The sequence below is a fragment of the Dicentrarchus labrax genome, unplaced genomic scaffold (genome assembly GCF_905237075.1).
Source record: "Dicentrarchus labrax unplaced genomic scaffold, dlabrax2021, whole genome shotgun sequence".
Classification (NCBI taxonomy): domain Eukaryota; kingdom Metazoa; phylum Chordata; class Actinopteri; family Moronidae; genus Dicentrarchus; species Dicentrarchus labrax.
The window spans coordinates 20,107,052-20,131,864 of record NW_026136719.1 but is presented as its reverse complement, the minus strand read 5'-3'; the positions used below and the strand labels follow the sequence as shown (position 1 = coordinate 20,131,864).

At 39.1% G+C, this 24,813-nt stretch overlaps 2 protein-coding genes across 2 annotated transcripts; both read left to right on the top strand.

Moving 5' to 3' along the window:
• Nucleotides 1–9,344: 9,344 nt before the first annotated feature.
• On the top strand, nucleotides 9,345–16,175 carry eif3m (eukaryotic translation initiation factor 3, subunit M). The gene is made up of 11 exons (XM_051380522.1): nucleotides 9,345–9,491; nucleotides 10,124–10,256; nucleotides 10,587–10,725; nucleotides 11,015–11,138; nucleotides 11,290–11,384; nucleotides 11,571–11,654; nucleotides 11,748–11,847; nucleotides 12,446–12,527; nucleotides 13,557–13,700; nucleotides 14,008–14,068; nucleotides 15,935–16,175. The coding sequence occupies exons 1-11, from the start codon at nucleotides 9,450–9,452 to the stop codon at nucleotides 16,056–16,058; spliced, it is 1,128 nt and encodes a 375-aa protein (XP_051236482.1). The 5' UTR covers nucleotides 9,345–9,449; the 3' UTR covers nucleotides 16,059–16,175.
• A 4,287-nt stretch (nucleotides 16,176–20,462) lies between these two features.
• prrg4 (proline rich Gla (G-carboxyglutamic acid) 4 (transmembrane)) lies at nucleotides 20,463–24,593 on the top strand. The gene is made up of 7 exons (XM_051380537.1): nucleotides 20,463–20,801; nucleotides 20,944–21,057; nucleotides 21,190–21,353; nucleotides 21,458–21,485; nucleotides 21,987–22,125; nucleotides 23,062–23,256; nucleotides 23,440–24,593. Exons 2-7 carry the CDS (start codon nucleotides 20,958–20,960, stop codon nucleotides 23,465–23,467), a joined length of 654 nt encoding a protein of 217 aa, XP_051236497.1. The 5' UTR covers nucleotides 20,463–20,801; nucleotides 20,944–20,957; the 3' UTR covers nucleotides 23,468–24,593.
• The last annotated feature ends 220 nt before the right edge of the window (nucleotides 24,594–24,813 follow it).

The following is a 24,813-nucleotide window of genomic DNA, read 5'->3' as shown; positions in this document are numbered from 1 at the left end:
CATTTACATGACCAGGGGTTGCTCTTCATTCTTTGTTCAAGTTCAAGTGTTGCTCATTTGGATGTTTGTGTTAGAGTGTATGAATAAGTGTGTGCAAGGATGGGAGATGTATTCTGTTAAATAAATAAAGTCCTCCTCGTGCTGATATCCTCGTTTGCACACATTAAAACTGTCATTAATTGTTTTCATGGCACAGAGATTTGTAACATTTAAATGTTACAGTTCCATTGTGTGTGCATCAAAAATCTGAACATATTCAAAGCTTAACAAAAGATCTAAATTAGAAAAACAAAAACATTTTTTTTTGTTATGTGTACACTATTGACCTACGCCATCTTCTTCATCATCATCATTTCTTACTCTTCTGACTCATGTTTTCTGAAACCTACACCACTTTCAAAATAAGTTAGTTGGATGAGGCAATAATATAAGCAATGAATTCAATCAGAAGATACCAAAACATTTTAGCTTTGGTAAAGTTTAGCACAGTCCTGGTTTATGTGTTTACATATCCAAAGTTAGTCATCTTTTTTTATTCAATATATAATATATATAGGTATTTTTTTCTCAATGACATGTTTAAAAAAAATGGAATCTTTTTTAATAGAAAGACTGTGCTGGACAATTAATAAATATACAGATGAATAATTTATTACTGAAAATGTAAAAATGGTAAAACATGCAGAAAATGCTCTGAATTTTCCCATTTTGGAAAGAGTGCTATTCCACTGAAAGTAATAAACTGCATAAACTGAATGGCCTTGGAGCAAAGCCACATCACACAAAAGGATAATTATTTATTAGTCGAGAAGAGGGGGAGTTTGTGTGTGTGTGTGTGTGTGTGTGTGTGTGTGTGTGTGTGTGTGTGTGTGTGTGTGTGTGTGTGTGTGTGTGTGTGTGTGTGTGAGAGAGAGAGAGAGAGAGAGAGAGAGAGAGAGAGAGAGAGAGAGAGAGAGAGAGAGAGAGAAAGAGAGAGCTTAAAAGATAGAGGTTTTGACCTCAACTCGAGCTTAACTCAATGTGGAACTACAGCGGAATGCAGAAACTTGGAATATGCCTATAAATTCAAGACAGCTGCTGTGGATCTTTTAACATTATTATATTTGTCAGATCAGAATTCAGGTTCCTCTTTTCCTTAAAAGCTTGAAACAGTGACAATGTGTTTTAAAAAATATACTGTGCTACATCCAGCGTAGCAGAACAGTGTGTTACAGTTGACTTGTGATGAGACCACTATAGGTTAGAATTACTGTAAAAGCAAGTTTAATAAGATTAAAAAAATTATGACATACTGTATTACCACGGATTATGAACCCCATTTGTGACAGAAGCAAGAACAAGAAGAGCTAAAGCAAAAGCAGGTCAATTGTCTGTCAGCCAATTCAAATGACTTTCTTTACCCCTGAACTGACCAGTGACATCGTGGTCAATAATGATTCATCCACCACTGAATTAGTTTCACAAAAGGATTTCATTTGTTTTATGATATCTCATTTCAAAATGGAATTAAAAATCCACTGCAAATTTGAGCTTGAAGACCTGTTAGCCAGTTCTTGTCATCGCCATCTGGAATATTAGTTTAGGATTCCAGTGAACGCTAATGACCCCAAATTCAACTTAAAGAGAAGTGGTAGGTGGTGGGGGCGGGAGGAGGTACATTAGAAATGGGCAAAGTGAAGGAAAAAAGGGATAGAAAAGGAGTGTGTGTGAGAGTGTAGTCTTAAGTCACTGTAAGAGTGATGAAATCAGCTGCTAAAATGCTGAGGCAACGTTAACAGAGGTTACATGTCATTGTTGCACAATATCACTGATGTATCTTCCAGTGCCCTCTTGATTCCTTTTTCTGTTTTGAGTTCAGCTGAAGGAATGCTGCATACCTACAGTTGCTGCAGTGTTTATTGTATTGATTACAACGTCTGACTGGATGGTGATGCTGGTACAAAACCAGTATTCTTGACCACCTTGAACCCTGTGGGGAGATTATTTGAGGTATTCTGGTGTTTGTGAACTAGTTTGTACGGCTGTGAATGTCAGATTGATGGTTTTAGAAAATTATTGGACCCCCTCCCAATAAAACACTGTCTATGCCCCTAAATGCGAAACACGGATATATCTGGGTGGTTTGTGGTCACGGTTAAGATAAAGTGGTCTCTGACTTACTCTATTCTTGGAAAATAAACGAGTGCAGAGGTAGACCCGTACCCTTGAACACCCAGACATTCAGAGGATGTCCACGTAGCTGCCTTCAAAATAGTAGCAAAGAAAATTAATTTCTCCCACAACAATTCGAAAAACCTTCTGTGTTACACCCACTACAAACAAACACAAACTAAAATAATGTACTGCATGGACAAAAGGTTGTAGGACATTTAAAAGTATCTCGCCAAAAATCAGAGACAGAAAGAAAATGCAGTGCCTCTGGGCCAAGGCAAATGCTGTCCGTGCCTTCCCCAGTGGAGTCTTTAGTGGGGATTCATCAAAGATGACGGGGCCAGGAGAAAACAACCCTTTCAGCCCCTATGACGGATGGCAGTCCCCAAATACACCCATTCTTTCAGATCAATCTCTGGTTAACTCAGGGTTTAAAACAACATAAGTGTGCAGAGAAAGGGAAATGGTCAATACTGCCTCTGACCCTGAACAAGAAATACACAAGGCTCAAACTTTCTACAGCAAGACGAGTAGGAGGGAATTTGAGAAGGGTTTGTTTCATCCAGGGAGACGTGTGATAAACTACACAGATATGTGACCTGGCAGGGAACATGACAAAAGAAATGACTTTTTCCATTTTTATAAACATCTGTATTCATGCTACTGCATCTCAAGATAGTTTATGAAGCTGCTACTTTCTAAATCGAGAGCACTGGTGATATAAAATAACGTATAATTTATACTACTTTAAAATAAATTTTAGTAATCGGCATTAAAATTGCATGCGATGCGATCATCAAAACAGCCTGCGGGAGAGGACTGCCAAAGAACAACAGGTGTTATTTTGATGTGCTGACAGTGGCATGAAAAAGCCATAGTCCTTCACTTCTCTGTGTGGACATGGACCAAACTGATAACAGACAAAACAACAGTATGTTGAAACGTTTCATCATTTCCCTCCTATCTGCCTGTGGTCTCTAGAGAATGGTTACTATTTAAAACAAAAATAAGACCGAACAATATTCCTCTGTGTTTCTTTGCTACTTTCTCAGAGCACTATTTGGAAGAGCCAGGCCTCTGCTCTTTGAGATAAAATCTGAATGCACTGATTGCCTTATTTAACAATGCATTTTGGTAACATTTATGTTATACCTAAAATGAATTTCTCTTGAAGGCAATGTCCCTCTTTCCTGTGACCAATGTGAAAAACAACAATCGTCAGTTTTTAATTCTCTCTCAAAGCATCTCTGAGTCATCTTCAAAGTGTTGCATATCAGACTGGAGATAAGAAACAAAGAAGAAAGATCTGTGGGAGAGTGGGCATATCCACGGTTCATGTGTCAGACACAACACTGCTCCAGTGATCTTTCACACACCCGTTCTCTTCTTTTTGTTGATGATCACCTTTGCCCCCTATCACCAAACCCAAAGACCCCACCTCCTCCTCCTCCTCCTCCTCTCGTATTCATATCTATTCATACAAAGCTGGATGTTCCTGGATCAAATGCAAGAGGAAATACTTTAAACTAAGGAATGTAAATACTCGGATCTAACTGAAGATCAGCATACTGACAGCCATTAAAAGAAAAAGCTGAGGATATTCTAAATATTTGATATTGTCAACAAATCCCACGAAAAGACCAAAACCATTAATGTGTTAGTCTGTCTCAGTACCTTCCAAATTTCCAAGCTTATATGTGGCGCTCAACCGCAAGCCAATCGTTTTTTTCTGAGGATGTAAACTTAAATGGGCCATAAATACATACAACATTTTATTAAAAAGCCAAACAATTTGTTTAAACACCTGGGCACTGTTTTTAGCAAACGCTACTCTAACAGAAGTAAACGGTGTGTTTGTCTGGGACTATTTTTAGCTGTGGATTAAGACACATCCAGTGCACTAGCAAGTATTTACAAGTGTATGTGCAACTGTCTCAAAATAAATTACAGTGCCCACATTTATTGTGATAAAGTTAATAGTTTTTGGACAACAATGGAGCTTTGTGGCACAGATTAATACGCAGTTTCAGGTGAGTATCTTATAATTTGGACTATTGGACATTTTGTGTTTGCACCATTACTTTTGTCAGCTATTGGTTAAAGAGCAACTAAAAATGTGTCCATTAGTGTTACTTACTTAAAAATAAAGGCACTGTTGACCTTGTCCACACACTGTCATCATCAAACTGAACATCACAAGCTGGAATAAAATGACTCTGTGGAATGACTGAATGTCATATTGAAAGTTTTCAATTTAAAAGGACGTCTATTAAAAGTGCTGAATTTTGCTGAACAGTCTATGTCTCATCCCAGCAGGTGTCAGTTTGTCAGCATCAAGGCCAACCTTTATCACTTCTTTACAGGAAAACCACAACCATCCATGCTGTCACACCCTAGCAGCTGTGGACCGGGCCTAAGTAGTCATCAGAAAACATTTCAGATATCTCTGGCGGTTACCGTCTGTTGACATACCCTTGTGCCTCATTTTGAAGCTAGATGAGCAAAAGTTTTACGGGATGACTCTGAGATATATGCACAATGATGGGAAAATAGAGAAATTACCACAGTCGTGATACTATAACCTCTGACACTTCACTTTAGGGAAATACCGATTTACTGCAACTTTCTCGATCCCTGGGAAATAAAATACTTATCTGTTGCACTGAAATGCTATAGGTTGCTGAAAAGAATGTGCTTGATTTGCAAAATAGTTTTCATGCTATACGTCTGTAGGTAAATTAAATAAGAAAAATAATTCATTTCAAACACATTTAGCTTTTGTGAGAAATAAATACATGTGTCTGAGCAATTAAATTCATTGTAGAGAAAGTTTTGAAGATTGTCTGTTCTCCGTCTTCAGCGTCATATTTATCAGCACTGATGAAACGGTATCTCAAAGGCAAAGGGTCACATAGTTTAACATGCCTCTAATTAGTGTTTCTGAGATCTGGCATGTATAGCTTCAAGCCAAATATTGTGTAATGTATCCCCAATTGAAACAAATTTGACTCTTTGTTTGACTGTGCCTTTTTAACTCGTATTGCTCTTCCTAGCCTGTGATCGGTTTAATATAAACACACTCTGATGACTAGAGAACACTCAATCTATCCAGACAGGAACGTCAGAATTCTTTTTGTTGTTGCTGCCATTAGGTTGAGACAGAGCACACGCATTCCACATAGGGGGATTAACGACCTCAGATAGCTCAACACCACAAATGCAAACTCGCTTTGATTGATTACTGCAGTCTTTGGTGTGATATGAAGCTGTTCATTAAGAGATATGGCAAGATAACAGTGGTATTTCACGCACCGACCTTCTTTTCCTGGTCATGCGTGAGTTTTGCTGCAGATGGCTCGTACAGTGCAGCCAAGTCAACCACATCTAAGAGGCAGATAAAAAAAAGCAATAAAATTCTAATTGAATGAACAAAAGAAATTAATTTCACTAAGTCGGAGGTGTGCAGCTGTGCTGTGTGATTGATCATCTAGTGGTAGAGGAGATAAGTGATCACAGGGACTGAACAGCTATCACAGTAGACTACAGGCCTTCAGTCAGACGAGTTATGTTCAAGCACACACACACGCACACGACTACGGCAGAGGGATAGGGGATTTTTCTCTATGCACACAGAAAGTGCTTTGGTTTTGTTAAAGCTGCATGAATTAACTTGTGGCCGTAAAGGGGCAGAACAACTCTAAAACACACTGATAGCTACACATATACAAGAGATCACCGGCTAATGAATGGTATGGCTAACCTAATTTTACACATTCTGACACAGAGAAACATTACCAGTCGTTGTTTCTGGCCACCTGACAAAGGTAGCTCATTTAGCTCTGGTTGGGCTCCACCAAGTCCTGGGTCTTTAATTCACCAGCTACTCAATAAATATGTCATCTGCCATTTGGTGCTGGGTAGGTAGAGTACAAAGGGTTCATCTGAGCTGTCAATATGGGTAAATCCAATACATTTGCAAGCCATAAAAAAATGAGCTACAAATAAAAGAGGTAAGAGAGCTCACAAGAGCAGGTTTCTTTTGAAGCATGCAGCCTGATTCTAACATGCAAAATGCTGAAGAGTTATCTAGAGCTGCAACTATGCAAATGTTTTCATTATCAATAAATCTGCCAGTTATTTTCTTCATTAAAGGTGGGATTCTAGAGAAGGATAGTTGATTATTGATTGGAGCAAAGAGCCGCTTTGTTTACAATTGACCATAACGCAAAGCATCTGTATTTGCTGACTAACTAACTATCTTTTCTTTAAGTTATAAATCAATTCTACAATAAAATGTTAGAAAAAATTCCCATCCCAAGTTCCGAAAGCCTGAGGTGATGCCGTGAAATTCCTTCCTCCTCAAGAAGATGACAAAGAAAAGCAACAAATCCTCACAACTGGAAATATAGAAAGGGTTTGCTTACAAAAATTACGATTAATTGAGTATCAAAATAGTTGTTTCAGCTGTGGGGTTATTCTTTTGGTAGTGAAACATTTAGAGGAAAAGTGTGCAGCAGAGAATGAATAAAAAAGTCAAGGATAATAACAGCAACCACTTTACAACACTTTTCTTAGTACAAACAAGCTAGCAATTGTTTATTTATTGGCTCACTGGCCCAAATCTAAATGTATATGATAAATGAACTGAGACACTGTACTACAAGTAATTAATAGAAATTAACTAGCCTGTGCTGTGAAACAATTTCAACTGTTGGATGATAGCCATGCATTCATACTAACCGAGGAATATGTAAAGGGTTTATAATACATCTCTGCTGCTGTGGACAGTAAAAGTCCATCAGCTGGGCGCCATGGGATTTTCATGCCTTGGACCACTGTGGACTCTGGACTCACCTCTGTTTAATATCTTGGATTTGTTTGTTTATTTGTGTCTTGTATATGTGTGTGTGTGGGGAGGGTGGGTCAGCTTATAAGTAATTAACAAGCAGTTCGCTCCACCTAGGGAAGCGGGGAAGTTACTCATGCGGTGTATCCTGACAAGGTCACTGGCTGATAGATGAGGCTGAGCAAGGGGATTTTTCCGAGATTGTGAAGGCAGGCAGAACTGTGGGAACCAGACAATTAGTGGGTAGAAGGTGGGCAGCCATGTTGGATGATGACCATGAGACTGATTTACATAGATACTCTCCACTTGGCTGGCTGACAGGGGGAAAGCAGACACCTGGGCCCAACTAACTCTTAACACACAGTCATTTATCTTTGAGGAGGCTGAGCAGGCAATGTGCCAGCAGTTTAGGAAGAGCATGTGGTATTTCCAATCAAACAAACATGGATGAGATCAGTGTAAACACAATGACAATGTAAATATTTCAGACATAAACATTAATACATATTCTTTTTGGATTATCTGTGTCTTATTATACTTATATATTTCCTAGATTTTACTGGTAAATATAGAGGTGGGATTGTACATAAACACACACACAAATACAGGCAGAAACCCGCTCACTAAACAATATATGTGCCTACAGTATAAATATAAGGTCAAAACCTATATAGGTTTCAAAATCAAAACTTCACAATAAGCAATCTCGAATTTTCATTAACTTACAATAAAACAAACTTACAGATAAAAGTCTGTCGCAACAAGACTACGAAAAAAAGAGAAGTATAAGAGAAATAGGATTTAAAATAGAACATGACGTTTGCCTGCAAAGGTGTGTCTGCAAATAACCAATATTATTCAACTGAATTCTGCACATATACACCAACATAAAAAACACCATCCGACAGAAGTTGCTGAAAACATGGGTGATGTCTGCTGCTAGATTACTTATACATCTTGTGAAGGCTTCATTGGCAGGTTAGCTTTAGAATGATATAAAACAGACAAGATTCTGGTTTAATACATGTACCAGGTACAGTCTCCTTGGAGTTAAAAGGTTTACTGTTGTCCAATATCCACGCTATTTTCAGGACATTCTGTCGTGGATATTATAAAAGCTATTAAGCATCATAACACACAGTGGCATTTTAAAGACCTTTTAAAGAAGACAAAAACAATGTCTCACATGCACCTGGAGCTTCAAAGCCCCCAAAACTCTTATTCGGGACTTGAAATACACCAGGCACTTGACAACAGCTGTTAATCAGATAATGAAAGCCTCACAGTTACACAAGCACACTTTTAGAGAAGCGGCTATAAATTATTCGCCATGACAGCGTACGAGGGCAGGGAGTGAGTGAGGGTGGGATTTGGTACCAGGCACTTGCCTTCCCAACAGAATGACGCATCATACCAGCACTATGGTGAAACACTCCATCAGCCATTTCCCCACAGCGCTCTATTTTAAGGTATCTATCCTGCTGAACACTACAGAGCTCAGTTCCCTAACAGTAACTGCAAAGAAAAATATGTGAAAAGCAGACACTCAAGGAATTATGACGTAGCATGATGTGTCTCCATAGTCTAAGAATCCCCTAAAATACATGTTTTTGTGACAGATGAACTGTGAGCTGCAGCACAGTCTTGCAATGGAAAACACTCCATAGTGTCTTCACCCTGGGACACAGCCTGCTCAACACCTCAAATGTTTGTAACCTGACTACGTACATAGTTTCAGGGTGAACTCCTGCTCCACTTACCCTCTTCACCTCACTCACCTCAATCACAGAGTGACCTGCCATGGTAACAATACACAGCATCCCACTAGATACAGAGGCCCAACAAGCGCACCCATAGGTCAGTGGGTGTATGGTGGAAAAGTGTTGCCCTCTGACACCGACAGTGTTTCCAGGTTGGAGAGCTCTGGCCTGCCATGGTGGTCCACACAGATGGACCGCAGCTCAATCAGATAACCTCCCCTGGGGATCAGGTTCACCTCTGTAACTCTCATCCAAGACATCCAGGGTTAATCTCCCACAGTGGAGATTGATACCTGGATAAGAAAGAATGGAAGATTAGGATATGGTGCGGTGGAAGTCTGGGTGACTAATAAAATTTAGGAGGTCATCTGACCTCTGAAGGAAGGGGATGCACAAGCTATGCAGCACTGACAGGGCTTTTTCATTTAATCTGGAAAGATATTTATTTAAGTCCAATAATTCATGTGCAGAGTACATATTGTAATAATTAAAAGTGACAATGTAGGAAGAGGGACTGCTTTCACAGTCAAGTCATGAGACATCCCTCAGTTTTTAACTAGTTACTGCGGCTTTAACAGCATGACCCGGAACTGCCAGAGGTTCACCGGTACTCTTGCCTTTTCTTTTCCGGCCAGGTCTCAGCAGTGGTGGGAGCGTGGATTTCATCATCTGAGCTCACAAAATTACCTAAAATGAGCGTCCCGGCGTTTATCGATATTACGGAAGAAGACCAGGTATGACACAAGTCTTTACAAACTCATATTTCATTGTTCCGCCCGCGGATGAGTCGATAAATGGAAACTATCCAACCAGATAACTTAGCATGCTAGCTAGCTAGAATGCTAACCGTTCTTAGCCGCTGACAAGTACGGGCTGCTTGTTAGCTAAGCTACATGCTGAGTATGTGACATATGTGGAAGCACATTGTGTGTAGATATATCATTAAACCTACCGTGTATGTGGTTTGTATTTAAAGTAGTTGAGACTCGTTGCTGTTGTCTTCAGCTCAATGTATCTGCGGCTAACGCTGCCACAAACGTCTTTAAAGGTGTAACGTTAGCTTGGAATGCTAGCTGCTTAGCCAGACATCTTAGCAAATAAACAAAGACGTAAAAAAAATAACAAGCCAAACAAACCTGCTAAATAATCAACTATAACTGAGGACTTAGATATACAAAATTTTTTTGTAACTTCCCCTGCTGCTGCAAATATTAAAAACTAGAACTGTACACTTAGCAAGCAAAAACATATTATACTACACGATTACATCTACACACTGTTACCTATATGTAGCTTGCTAGTGCTCTTTATGTTGTTGTTTAATTTAGACACTGGTACTAATTGTGTGAATGTCTCACATTTCCAGGCGTTAGAGCTGAGAGCCTACATCAAGTCCAAAGGAGCTGATATATCAGAAGAGAACTCTGAAGGTGGACTTCATGTAGACCTGGCTCAGATCATCGAGGCGTGCGATGTGTGCCTCAAGGACGATGATAAAGGTAGGTGATGGTGAAGAACTCCCCTGTATCTTACGAGTGGTCAGTTATTTATTTATAAACAGCCAATAGTAGATATGTTACATTGTGTTACCAGTTAAAAGCACAGGTGCAATACATAACATTAATTATGACTCAGTTGTATTTATCTTCTCCAGTTGTCCAACATTCACAATACCAGCTCACCTAAGTGCAATGCAGTAGTTATGGATGTCATTAACTACACTTGCTGTGCTCCATTAATAATAGTGTATATGTTTAGTGCAATTAACTCTGAAACTGGATGGATAACAATTGTTCAATTACTAATGGACTCTTCCTGTCTCTCTGCAGATGTAGAGAGTGTGATGAACAGCATTGTGTCTCTGCTGTTGATTCTGGAGACAGAGAAGCAAGAGGCTCTCATTGAAAGTCTATGTGAGAAACTGGTGAAGTTCCGTGAAGGAGAGAGACCCTCCCTCAGGATGCAGCTGTGAGTGCTTTTACTATTTTTTTTCTGTTCACAACAGTGCCTCTCTTTATTGTCATTTCCAAATCTCTGACCAAGTATACAATCCACGTGCATGGAAACTTAAGCAGGCCATTGTTTTGATGTTAGTCAGGGTCGAGGCAGCTGGTCTTGACAGCTTAACATCAGGATACTGTTAAGAACGTTGACGGGCAGGAAAGCGGCTATGCTCCTTTCATAACAACAGCATGTGACGAGAATCAAATCCAAGTTCAAACACTTGACCATCTCTTTCATGTTTTGATGTTAACAGGCTGAGTAACCTGTTCCATGGTATGGATGAGAATACTCCGGTGAGGTACACAGTCTTCTGTGGCCTCATCAAGGTTGCGGCAACCTGTAACGCCATCTCCTTCATCCCCACTGACCTTGATCAGGTATATCTACTCACCGTGATTAATATAAACACTGCAATTCAGATATTGTGTATTTCTTTGCCTTGAGCTGCAGAGATCACATTTTTCAAACTACAAGTGGCATTTCTTTCTCTGCAGTTCATTTATGATTTATGTTTGTGTTGCTTACTAGGTGCGCAAGTGGATTGTTGACTGGAACCTGACCACAGAGAAGAAGCACGTGCTCCTGAGGCTTGTGTATGAAGCATTGGTTGACTGCAAAAAGAGGTAAGTACAGATGTGTACAATTCATGTTTGGTACACAGTATTTAAGATTTATAAACATTATAATACATTTGTTTATGCATATACACACCTCTGGACCTAGGATTCTGAGACTGTGTTATCCTTCAAGTAAATCACCTCGGTGCAAAAGAGTTTTCAACAATGTTCAACAATTTGCTCATTACACAGTGATGCTGCGGCAAAAGTGATGGTTGAGCTGCTGGGAAGTTACACAGAAGACAATGCATCACAAGCACGTGTTGATGCCCACAGGTAAACATGGAGACCCTGTGTAACATTTGTCATTAATCCTTTTTTTAACGTACATCCCTCATTCATACACACGTCTCTGTCTCTTATCTTTAGATGTATCGTCCGAGCTCTCAAAGACCCCAACACCTTCCTGATTGACCACCTGCTCACCCTGAAACCTGTTCGCTTCCTGGAGGGAGAACTCATCCATGATGTTAGTACTGAAGGATGTGCAATGCCTTGTGGTGTTAAATATATAAAAGACATTACTCTCATTGTCAGTTGACATAATTAGTTCTTGAAAAACGTGACTTTCTCAATGTCATTCTTAACACAAAGCACATCTAACCTTTGTTTCAAAACCAATATTCCATTAGTCATTGCGACAAGTCGCTCTTGTATGTGGAGACTGGTTATGTGGGGCTTGGATGCATTTTTGATATGTTGTGACAGCTAAGGCAAGCAAAACTCAATATTTAAATGCCGACCAGTTACAAAGGTCGAATGTTGAGCAACAGGAATCTCAGCACCTGAACGGGTTGAGGCAATGAAGAAATATTTTTAATATGGTGTGTGTGTGCACCCTATTATGTATGAGTGTCTTTCATGGATCAACAGAATGGCATTTCTAAGATATTAATAGTTTAGTCCAATGTTCATCAAGGAAAAAAATACCAGTGTGATGTGCATTCCGTTTATCTGTCTCATAACCTTAGTCTGGACATGATTATCATAACATGTCTGTATGAATATAAAGATGTTCCAACTGTGTCGTATAATGGCATTTCACCCTCTTCTGACTCTCTTTTCAGCTCTTAACCATCTTTGTGAGCGCAAAACTAGTAGCATACGTAAAGTTTTACCAGAGTAACAAAGACTTCATTGATTCTCTTGGTAAGTAGCCCTAACTCAAGATATTTGTTGCATCAGTATATATACACAAACACACATACTGACAATGTTCATGTCTATCCTTACCGTATTTATAAATTTATTGTATTGTAACTTGCCTTATAAGAGCACTTTTGAGTGTGTCAAGGGAGTATCATCTTTAAAGGGCCGCTCAGATGTTGTGTCTTTAAAGTGTGTTTATACACTAGTTTGAATGGAGACAGGCGACAAGCACACTAAGAACATAAAGCGCCGCTGTGAGATGAAACAGTCGCAACTTTTTAGAATGCAGCAAGCGCACCACAGGTCTGTATCTTTTAATGAGTTAAGTCAGTGAGGGGTACTGCTAAATTATTGCAACTTCATCATAATCATGCAAGCTGCAGGTTTTGGTTGCTTAGGAACAACAGACGTAACAGTAGAGCAACCTCCCTTGGAGGTTAAAAAAAAGTATGAAAGTGGTGTGGCTGGCGTTTTCCTAGGGAAAATCTGAACGGCCTCTAAAGCAATTTGATATTTTCTTTGTCTTTAGGAACTAGGGTCTTTTCCCATAATTCATACCTTTATTATAATTTGTATAAATATACTGCTATTGCTATGATTATGAGGGGCACTTGGGAAAACATTTAAACCTCTAAGAGGAAATGGATTTAAATTTAATAACAAATTAAGCTATCCTGTATAAATAGCAGTACAAAAGCACATTTAAAGACCATGTGAACAACCTTTTCCTATAAGAAATCACAGAATCTATATAAAATAAAAACACTGTGCTCTGTTGACATAGCACAGGAATGTGTATGTGTCAGCAGTGTGTCCCTTTCTCACCACTAAAGGCTTAGCTGTAATTACAAGCATGTGTAGGATGGACTCTCAAAACAGACAATGTGGAGTGGTGTTTGTGTTAATGAGTAGATTCCCTGACTGCATGCTCCTAAATGTAGAAACAATTATCACAGGGAAACTCCCGGAGTCGAGAGTAATCGACTGTGACTGTTTTGTGCTTAATGATCCCTGCGTGTCGCTCCCCAGGCCTGTCTCACGAGCAAAACATGGCCAAAATGCGTCTGCTGACATTCATGGGCATGGCGGTGGAATTCAAGGAGATCTCCTTTGACACGATGGAACAGGAGCTGCAGATCGGAGCTGAGGATGTTGAGGCTTTTGTCATTGACGGTACAAGCGCTTCACCTCAAATTAATCTTTGCTGTCCACCCTTGTTAAGTATGCTGTTAGTTTCTCACGAGCCACTAATGGTGGGATGAAAGGGTAGTGATTGCACACTAATCACTGGTCTTCATCATTAAACAAAACAAAAAAACTTAAGTGAAGAAATGGCATATAACCAAACATAGCACTTTCATTGTTTTATTACCCAGATTAGATTTCTCTCCTGTTTCAATTTCCAATTTCTTAAAGTGTTATTGTGTTTGTGGTGTTTTGCTTTCTCTTTATTCACTATTGGTCTGCTTTTCCTTTCTAGCTGTTCGTACCAAGATGGTGTACTGCAAAATCGACCAAACACAGCGAAAAGTGGTTGTGAGGTAAGTACTTTCATCAAACTGTCGTGCGCGACTTATTTGTTATTAGAGGGGCAGTGATGGCATGTAGGCTTGGTATCAGTGTAGACCCAATGTACTTTACCTGGATCGTCCCAAAAAAAAAAGTGTTGCACTTGTGTTTTGTATTAAGCAGAGCTTGGGACTGATGCATCATATGTTATTTGGAAATGTGGGACTTCCAGGTAGTTGTGGTTGGCTTCTTACTGGTATTCAAAAGTGAAAGTTACAAGTGAAACCTAGCTAAGATTCTGTTGACGTAAAAACAACTCAAGGTTCAAATTTAGGTGACTGTTTTCTTTGTCTTCTGTGGAGACTCCTGTTTTATTTTTTACATAGTTTTTTAAGATTGGCCAAAATTACGCAGCAAAGATTGATTAGTTAATTAATATGTGGGTTAGTTTGTATTGTTACATCTGGTCAAAGCAGTGTCTTTTGTCAGGGTCAAGGATGCTATGAGTTTATTTGATTCTGGTCTGCAGAGAAGTATGTGTAGAAACTAGACAATGTATTAATTCCATTTAATTCAAATGGCTTTATTGGCATGACGTAACACTGTACATATTGCCAAAGCAAGCGTTTGGAATTAAAAATAATAATAATAACAATAAAGGAAAACAATATTTACAATAAATTAATTATAATCTATACTGTTGGTAATACTGTAACTACGATTGATTCAATCACAGTCACAATCAATCAATTTCAGTCAATAAGTAATTACAATTAAATAGTCAATCAGTTTGTGTCAACTAAAAATGTCATTAAAACATTAATAAACTAACAGGTTACAGTTAAAACAAGTAGTCTGTTGTCAATATAACAGTAATTACAAATGATTAAATATAATATATAATATAAATTTGACTTTTTGGCATTTCTCCCAGTAAATAGGGGAGTTTCTGTGTGTCTGATATAAATTCAAATTCGGGGTATATTTGGGAAATGTTTGTGAATTGTTTTTCTCTTAAAGTTTTGAATTAGGGCATGAGGTTAGGAAGTGCAGCTCTGTCTCTACCTGTCCTCTATCACACTGGGAGCAGAGTCTCTCCTCTTCTGGTAGCCAGTTCTGTCTGTGGCGACCCTTTTCTGTGGCCAGGCTGTGTTCACTCAGTCTGTACATTGTCAACATTTTTCTTAATTTAGGACATTTTATTGTGCTCAGGTAATTTGCCAGTTTGAATTCTCTGTTTAGGGTCAGATAACATTGTAATTTACTTTGTGTTTCGGTCGTTTCTTTCCAGTATTCAATATATTTTTCTTTTGGCTTGTTGATAATTTGGTTTGGTCTGATTGAGTTGGTGTTGCTGTCCTGAGGCTGTTGGGGACATGTTACTGCAGAGAGCCTCAGGGCCAGCTGGCTGAGGGGACTCTTCTCTGGTTTCAGCTCCTGGTATGTTAGGGCTTTGTGTTGGTATGTCTGGGGGTTAACTGATTTCAAGTGATTGTAAAATTGAATTGATCTTTTCTGTATTTTTAGTAGGAGCTCTGCTCTGCACAGATTATTTGGTGTTTTTCGCTGCACCTGCAGGATGCTCTTACAGAACTCGGTGGGGAAAGATTCTGACTGTTTTGTCCCATTTGTCAAAGTCATTATTTAGTTTTGGTCCCCAAATTTCGCTGCCATATAGAATTATTGGTTCTAGTACAAATTGGAAAGTTTTAAGCCAGATTTCGTTTGGAATATAGATTTTAATGTTTTCTCTTTATTGTATAGAAAGTTCATATTATTGCTCATACATTTCTTTCAGGGGAATATTTTTCTCTCTATAGTGTAGCATGGAAGACGTGACTTTGGTCTGCATTTATTTTGTCAATTTAACATTCTTGCTTTTGTTTCCACTCAATCAGCCACAGCACACACCGCACCTTTGGCAAGCAGCAGTGGCAGCAGCTGCACGACAGCCTCAGCGCCTGGAAGGCCAACCTAGCAACCGTCAAGACCAGTCTGCAAGCCCTGTCACCTTCTGCTTAATTCCACCTTAACCCGACTGTCTAGACTGCCTGACCCTCTACTGTTTTCTCCTTTCCAAATCCTCAGACTGAAATGATCAGCTTTTATATTCATCCAATAAAAGAACAATGGATATCACCCGTGATTGCTTCTTTCTTGTTAAAGAATTAAAGATTGCTGGAGTTATTCTGAAGTAACACAGCAAGTTGAATAACAGCCAAAAGCTTTACTGTGCCATTAATGTATAAATACACATATAATCAATCTTTTCAGACAACTACCCCACTAGTTGCCTTATCATCTTTTCAGAAAGCCATACAGTGACTTTAATGGGAGCTTGTCCCCTAGCGGCTCTCAGCATCTGGTTTTGCTTAAAGGACAGCATGCCGGTACTAGATGAGATGAACTGTTACTTGGGTTGAGCAATGTCCTGCAGTGAGAGGGTCACTTGTCTGGGAAAACATGAGAGGTGACGATAGTAAAGTGAACTTAAGATGACCCTGTCTGCTGAGGTCAGAGCTGCATTACTGTAACAGCAACACTTAAGCTTGTGTTGTGTAGGCGCTGATTTACGGCCACTACAAATATGAAACTGTCCACAGGGTTAATAGATACAGTTCAGCTGTTGTCAGTATGACTCACTGTCTCTTGATATGTCTTAACAGTGGAAAAACTAGGACCTCTAAATTCCAGTTTTTAAGTTCACCTTGCCTTTGCCCATTGATGGAAAGTGCCATTTATTCCACACATATCTGCTTTAAGGCACCGGTCCAGAGCATTAGGATGTGAACTCTAATGATATATGGCCCAGGCATTGGGTGTAAAAGGGGTCTGTTGGAGTTCTCTCCCTCTGCGGCTGTGATGAAATCAGCACAAACTGACAAAGTGCAGACTACTGACATTGCACTCTTTGTATACCCACCCCCCACCCCACACTTTTTCTGTGGCTAATAAAGCCACAGCTCAGTGGGTTTACTTTCTTTTTTCTCATTCTGTACCGAGTAAAGTCATAATCTGATCATTCCAGCCAATTTTTTTCTCAGATTAAATGGGCATTAGAAGTATACATTTATTGCAGCAGTGTGTTCTTTTTACTATCATGCCAGAGGTCTGCAGAGACTCACCACTCACTTCTGTCCAGTTGTCCACAGGGAGCAGCATCTCTGACTCTTATCAGTGGGTGTAAATCACAAAACACGTTCTCAGGAGCATAACCTCATCACAGCCACCCGCAAGGTGGAGAGTATAGCTGGAGATAAAAACTAATGTGACCAAGGTTCAGTAAAATGTTTGCAAACCTTCCATCTTGGTTTCTATCTTTCAGCATATTCTCCTTTTTCTCTGCAAGCAATTGCTTCTCAGCTACTTTTCTCATTCTGGATGGTGATCTCCCCCTCTCTTCTTGTCTCTAATTTGTCTCACTGACTTTAAATAACTGTTTTGGGGATGGTCTGTCATGTGAGATTTCCCAGATGTAAATACTGCTTGCTGTGGTTGGTTTATCTGGTGCAAATATCACAACCCCTTCTTATCATAGTCAGATAGAGGTACTTGTTCTGCATTGTTCGCTGATGAAAAAAGCAAATGATTCAATTGGAAGCTGAGCTGCCTAACTAGGCCCTTTTGCACATGGAGCTCAGGTTATCAGCAGATGTGGAAAGTAACTAAGTATATTTACTCCAGTACTGTATTTACTGTATAATTTTGAGTTACTTGTATCTTGTTTGAGTTTTTCCATTTCCTGTTAATTTGACATGTTCCACAACACGTCAGAGGGAAATGTACTTTTCAACTCCACTACATTTATTTTCAGCTATAGATAATAGTTACCTCTTAGATTAAGATTTTACATTTAAAAAAAACCCATGATTTTAATCTTATAAAATTTATTGTTCAAGATTTACCAGTGGCTTCCAACCTTTCTGGTCTGTGACCTCTCAAAAAAGTGCAGTTGGGGCAGATTTAGTTGAAGTGCAGATTACACTTATATTGTTTAATTTAAAGAACTGTTTACCAAAGTGGTAAAATTAATCAAAATGCCACAGTCAAAGCAAAGATTCTTACTCCAGTAATCAAATAGTCACATCATGCCATGGCCCCTCAGGTTTATTTTGTGACTATTTGGAGGGGGCCCAACCCCTTGATTGGGAACTACTGGACAAAACTAACTGAATGTAAAGAATAAGAACTAGTTCCACCTTGACCAGTTACAACATTAAAATGTTATTTACACTACACAACTATTATTATTGTAATATATAATAATATGCCAATTAGGGGCCATCATTTATCCACAACAAGCATTTTTAAGTTTGATACTGATGCATTTGGCTGACAGATGTTTTTGTTTACTTCAGTAGGAATTCAAGACCTTTACTTGTAATAGAGTATTTTCACATTGTCGTATTGGTACTTTTACTTAAGTAAAGGATCTGAATACTTTTTCCACCAGTGGTCACAATCCACCGTGTTTGTGCACAAACTCCACGAACTGATGTAGAATCACATGAACACCCCAGCAGTGAGACACTATTAAGCAATATAACATTGATATGACAGTATGTGGTGTAAGGTGGCAATATCATTTGACATCACACACTAGATAAAGTCTCTGACAGTATCCAGAGACAACACAGGGGCTCTCACTGTACTTCAATTAGCAACATCCAGTAGTCAGCTTGATAATGTTAAATTGCATCCTATCTCTGCTTTACATAAACACTAGCCAAGAGGCCCTGAGGCTCAGTGGCAGATGTGTATTTACATGGAGAGTGTGAAACATAAACACTATTATGGAGAATGCTTTGCCAAACAGAATGGAAAACTTTATCTTCACTGTGGTGCTGCATGTTTTGCTGTTTGTGGTGTCTCTTAAGTTGCTATAGCCACCATTCTTTGTGGTGAAAAAAAGCCAGACTACGTGTATTTTATCACAGATGACTCCGGAGCCCATTACACAACCTTTTCCCATACAAGGCCCGTGCATAGTAGAGTAGTCACCGACTACCGAGCTGCTGAGAGAGCAGAGGTTTAGTGCTGATGCAAAGATCCCAAAAGATAGCATCACATTACAAAAGTAATTTGCGTCCATCCGTTAGAAGTGAGGATACAACATGGTAAACATGAAAAAGACACTGAGGCTGAAGCAGTTCAGATGTTGAGGCCAAAATATGGCATCCGTCCCTTTTAAAGGGTCATTAAAGTAAAATGACCCTATAAATCCTAGTAACCAGTAGACAAGATCAACCAGAGGTTACGTGACCAAACATCCTGATGTCAGTGTCTAAAATCAAAAACATTTGTCACCTACATTAAATAGGCTTAAGGGCCAAAGTTGTTACACATGGTAGCCCCATTTGAAGTTAAAATGTGTTTTTTGTTTAGTTATTGTGTAGTACCATTTAAACTACAGCATTAAGCTCATAATATATATGCAGGTATATATACACACACACACACACACACACACACAGAGAGAGAGAGAGAGAGGGAGAGAGAGAGAGAGAGTGTGTGTGTATGTGTGTGTGTTAAAAAGCCTTCAGTGGTAACAACTATTCATACATTTATATATGTATTTTGTGACAAATGAATTTACATGTTTGATATTTAGTTGCTGACTCTTTTTCAGATCAGTTTTCAGAGTAGGGGAGAGTGGGGTAAGATGAGCCATTTTTCATATTTAGGATCACTACATCAAGGCAATCATAGTTTTGTCACTAACTAATATATCTGCATATATTTCAGGATGTTGTGCATCCCTTCAAACAAACAGAATGAGTGTAAACATAACTGTTTTGATAATACAGCATGTCCAAAAAGAGTGGTCTCATGGCTCAACTTACCCCATGTGTGTGGGGTAAGTTGAGCCGTCCCCACAGCTAAAGTGGTGCACTTTTATGCTAGGTTTATGACCTCATGTTGTAGCTCATAGATACCACAATTGATGTATAAAACAAATTTAAAATGATCTATTTTGGTCTAAACACAATTCTCATGAAACTTATGATAGACTAAATTCACTTTCAAGAGTGAAAAATGATTTTTTGGAAATAATTATCTAACCACTTTACCCATGTGGTTCTTACATTCACAGACTCCATGAAATGATGCCTTCCTCCTAAATATTTGGTCACATGATCAATGTTTTTTTGCCATTTCCTAGCAACAAGGGCTGGCTCAACTTACCCCACTCTCCCCTACTGCTTAGGTATGATCAAGAGCAAAGGGCTCAAAGTGATCTGGGTTTGGGAGGAGTAAGGAGTAAGGAGTCTGACTCAGAGTCAGAAGTCAGATGATGCATGTGTAATCCTATTTAACACATGGGTGTGAAAATACTTGCTGAGAGCTACTTTCACTTTCGTGGTTTCAGCTGCCATCTAGCGTCGACTTTTATTTCCAGAACTTTGTATCACATTTTCCAGGTAAACGTGATCGATTGGTTGAGTCTGCGCAGGTAGTTTAGGAAGCGCAGGGACACATCTGTTGGGAGTAAACAACAACCTTCTCTTAACCTACCGGAACTGTCTTGGGTTCTTCAGGGACTACCACAGCTCTAACTATGTATTCTGTCTATAAATAATGAGCCGTGTTAAACTTTTTCAAAGTAAGGTGCAACACTGTTGTTTGTGACTATCGCTGGACGTTTCCTGATTCATCTTATCAGCGTCGAGGCTCGGACACGTACCTGCCGCTCCTTTTAGATTAGGTTTCATTCTGTCGGCGTTGAACTCTGACTCATCATTATGAGATACTTTTTATCGTAAGGTAATGTAGAATTATGGTATCTGGTGCTTGGTGGTTACAGTAAAATACAGATATTGTAGTTTTTGCAGGAGCTGGGCGCGTTGTTAATGGTATTCTGCCCTCTGTGCTGCCAATTAATGCCACACCCGTTATCCGTGCGCAGGTGCACGCGTGACCATGTTGTTTCATCTGTTCATACTCCTTCAACTCCTGTCTTGTGGAGATCTGGCCTGTATGAGGAGCTTGCTGTCGAAGGAAGGATCACAAGACCAAGAAGGTGAGGTGTAAGCGCAAATGAATCCACTTTACGCACACCTATGAATCCACTTTACGCACACATATGAATCCACTTTACGCACACATATATGTGTAGTTCCCTGTTAATCGGCTGTTTGGACACGTCCCCCAGTGTTTGTGGATGAGGGGGACGCAAATTCGTTCCTGGGTCGCCATCTGCTGTTCAACCGGTTTGACTTTGAGATTTTCGTTCCTGGAAATCTGGAGAGGGAGTGTTACGAAGAAGTCTGCAATTACGAAGAGGCGAGGGAGGTCTTTGAGAACGTCCCTGCTACAGTTAAGTGATGGTGTTCAGTGGGCTGCTGGTCACTGGGGTCATGTCATGTCATGGGCACGGAGAGGCAGGAGTTCACCACACTAATGATGGTTTTGTTTTGCAGGACGATTTTTGGAAGAAATACACTGCAGGTAAGAGAATTAACTACCTCAATGTGATACTTGGATCATTTTAAATTCATGTTAACAGACACCAAAGTAGTGTACAGCTATGTGTTGTTTATGGATACTTGTTTTTTGCTTTAGCTTGGATAATTGTTTACCATTGCTTTCAAAAACCTGTTTGACCACTTGTTCAGGAGCGCACAGTAACTTTGAAAATGACTGCTAGGCCTACAAGTCAATGTATTGCTCAAATTCCAACTGTGGGCCTTACCTCGCCTTTGCAAATATAATTTGTTTTCACATTAGTGATGAGGACTGAATTCTTAATAGATCTAATAACAGAATGCCTACTACTTGTAGAAAATTCAACTATATTCCACTTCCAAACCAAAGAATCAGTATCAGATCAAAAAGAGGAACCACCCTGTGTTATTCAGGTGGCTTTTTATAATGTCGTACAACTCCCTGCGATTATCAGACAAGCTAAGCGATGTCCAGTTTTTCACTTTGGTTGGTGATGATTCACAGATAAGGACAAGCGTGGGCGGGTTGATGTGACATCTCTTTTGGTGGGACTGATCGCTGGTGGAGTGGCCATTGTTATCGTTGGCCTCCTGATCTGGTATTTCTGTCATGGCAAATGCAAGGGCGACTTCAGCCGTGCAAGGTAAGTGAGAGAGACCTTTTTCACAGTAGCCATTTTGACATGAAATGGTAGGGGAAATGCATGTGGTGTTTCCAATTCTACTAATTAAGGTTCTGTTCCATTTGGTGTAGCAGAGTCTTTCCAGTGAGCCAAACATGCACAATAGCAGCTCCCTGACTCTGTTTAAGCTGAATGGGACAGAACCTTAAATATTATCCCTGGTAACTCTACTCTTTTATTTCATGTCAAAATGGCTGCTGTGAAAAGGCATATTAGTGGCAGCTACGTTGTTTTTGCTCACTTTCACTTTACTACCACCTTTTAGTTATAGTGCCCCTGAGACTATAGATGCCTATACAACTCTTTTGCATTATAAACTCAGGTACTTGAACAAACTGACGATATAAAACACACAATATTTCAGAGTTTGGACATATGGACCATTTTATGGTATAATTTGATGCCACTCTTGTACAGTATCTATTGTTCTTACCTGTTCAGGGCTGCAATTGTCAATTAATCTGCAAATTATTTTCTTGGTTATCCTTTTGGCTGTAAAATGACAATAGTTACAATTTCCTTAAGCCTAAATTTACATAATAAATTGCTTGTTTTGTCTGATAATATATTCAGTTAACTATAATACATGACAAAGGAAAGCATCAAATACTCAAGCTGGAACCAGTGATTGCTCAAAATGTACTGAAATGATCAATGAATTGTCAAAATTGTTGCAGATTAATATTCTGTGAATCGACTAATAAATGAATTGCTAAGCTATTCAAGCTCTGCAACTGCTCTAACAATATGTTACTGCTTCTTGTTAGACATAGCACTGTGGAACCTATTCATGCAATGTCTTGTGTACAGCTGTATGACGACATTAAAGTTAACCACTTGGTATTAAATAGGTCACATGTTAATAACATGATATACATGTCTACACTGCTCTCACAGCTCCATTCAGGGACGGCCGAGGAGGAGTAATGCTTCTCTAATAATGCGACGACTAGAGGAGGTGTCCTTAAATCCTGTGCTCCCACCTGCATCGCCACCCTCTATGGAGGAAATTGACCCCCCGGGGCTGCCGTCTTATGAGCAGGCAATCGCTAAAAGTGGACAGCACGACGCCCCACCTCCCCCCTATCCTGGGTATTTGCATATGCATTTGTATTTGCAGTTATGTCATAACTTACTTTTCAAGTTTTTCTTGTGCACACGCACACGCACACACACACACACACACACACACACACACACACACACAATCCAAATTGCAGTCACAGATGATTCACACATTTCTTTATAACTTACTTTTCTTGTATTTGGTTTTAGCTCACGACCTGGAACTATACGGCGGTAGTATCTTCAGGACAACATATCAGCACGTCTGTCAATGTTGGGCAGATAATTAACGTCATTTACACTGTGCTGCTCTGCTTTACATTGTATACCAAGTTTGGCATCATCATAGGATTTAAAACCGTGCCTTATACCTTCTGTGTATTTCTTGGATTAAGCTTTCTTTTCTTTGTTTTTATTTTTCCCTTCGTACATTTCTAATCTTTCTGATCTGTTGGTGTACCTTTTCCCTAGCAGTATAATCATTTTTAGCTCCCCCTTCTTTACCTGCTTGGTGTCGGCATGTAGTTTTTCACTGGCCTCTATTAACTGTTTTCACAGATGTGATTATGCTTTGTAACTCCAACCATGTGCTGAATAAGCTAAATAATACACTGACCCAATTTGCTGCTTTTTTATAAATGAAAATGAAGAATCAATAATGTGTTAGACTTGAGAGCTATAAGTTGCTGCAATATTTAAGCCCGTAAGGGGCAGCTTCCGTGTATAGAAGGTCTGAGAGAGAGAGCGACATTAGGATTATGTTTCATTACACAACAAGTATTAATTGCAAGGGAAGAGAGACTGATCATTTTGTATAGTCCTACAGCTTCCTGTCTCCTTCAGAAGGACAGCAAAACAGCTTTTAATGACATAATGGTTGAAAGCTGTCTCATCTTTTAGTTTTATTTTTTTAAAGTAAAGACCTTCTTGCTCCTTTATAAAGTTCTAGTGTGTCAGGAAATGTTAACTAATGAGAATGTTCTTCTAATATGTGATGTCTTTTTTTACTTTCAATTTCTACATTGTGGTTAATTATTAAACGGACTATAAATGGATGGAGGTGGAAGCTCTGCAAAGACAGTTTTATAACCTTTTACATTTATACAACAGTTTGTCCAACAGAGTCTCTCACTTACAGTAACTATAATTTGAAAGAGCATTATACAAGCCTGTTGTATGATGGTCTCTCATTCTCATTAGATGAGAAATACAAGAGATAAGAAGTTATTATGTCACTGTTAATTGCCACAGTTTCATCCTGACAGTATGAGAACTTATCAAAGGCTTTGTTAAAGTTGATCTGAAGCATAACTACTTGTAATTAACATCTTTTAATTATGTTTTTAATAAAATTGATAATTTAATTATTTTTTGTCTTTCAACTGTGTGAGCTCGCTCTTTACTGATTCTCACTTTGATATTTCCTGTTAAAATATGATCAGCTTCGAGGGTTTTGTCAGCTACATTAGATGAAAAATGTATATATTTTTTTAACTCTGGAAAAAAAAACACTGAAACTGAAACATTGTAGGTAATGTAATTTCCATAGTATAAAGATTTCAGACCACAACAACTATTATCAGC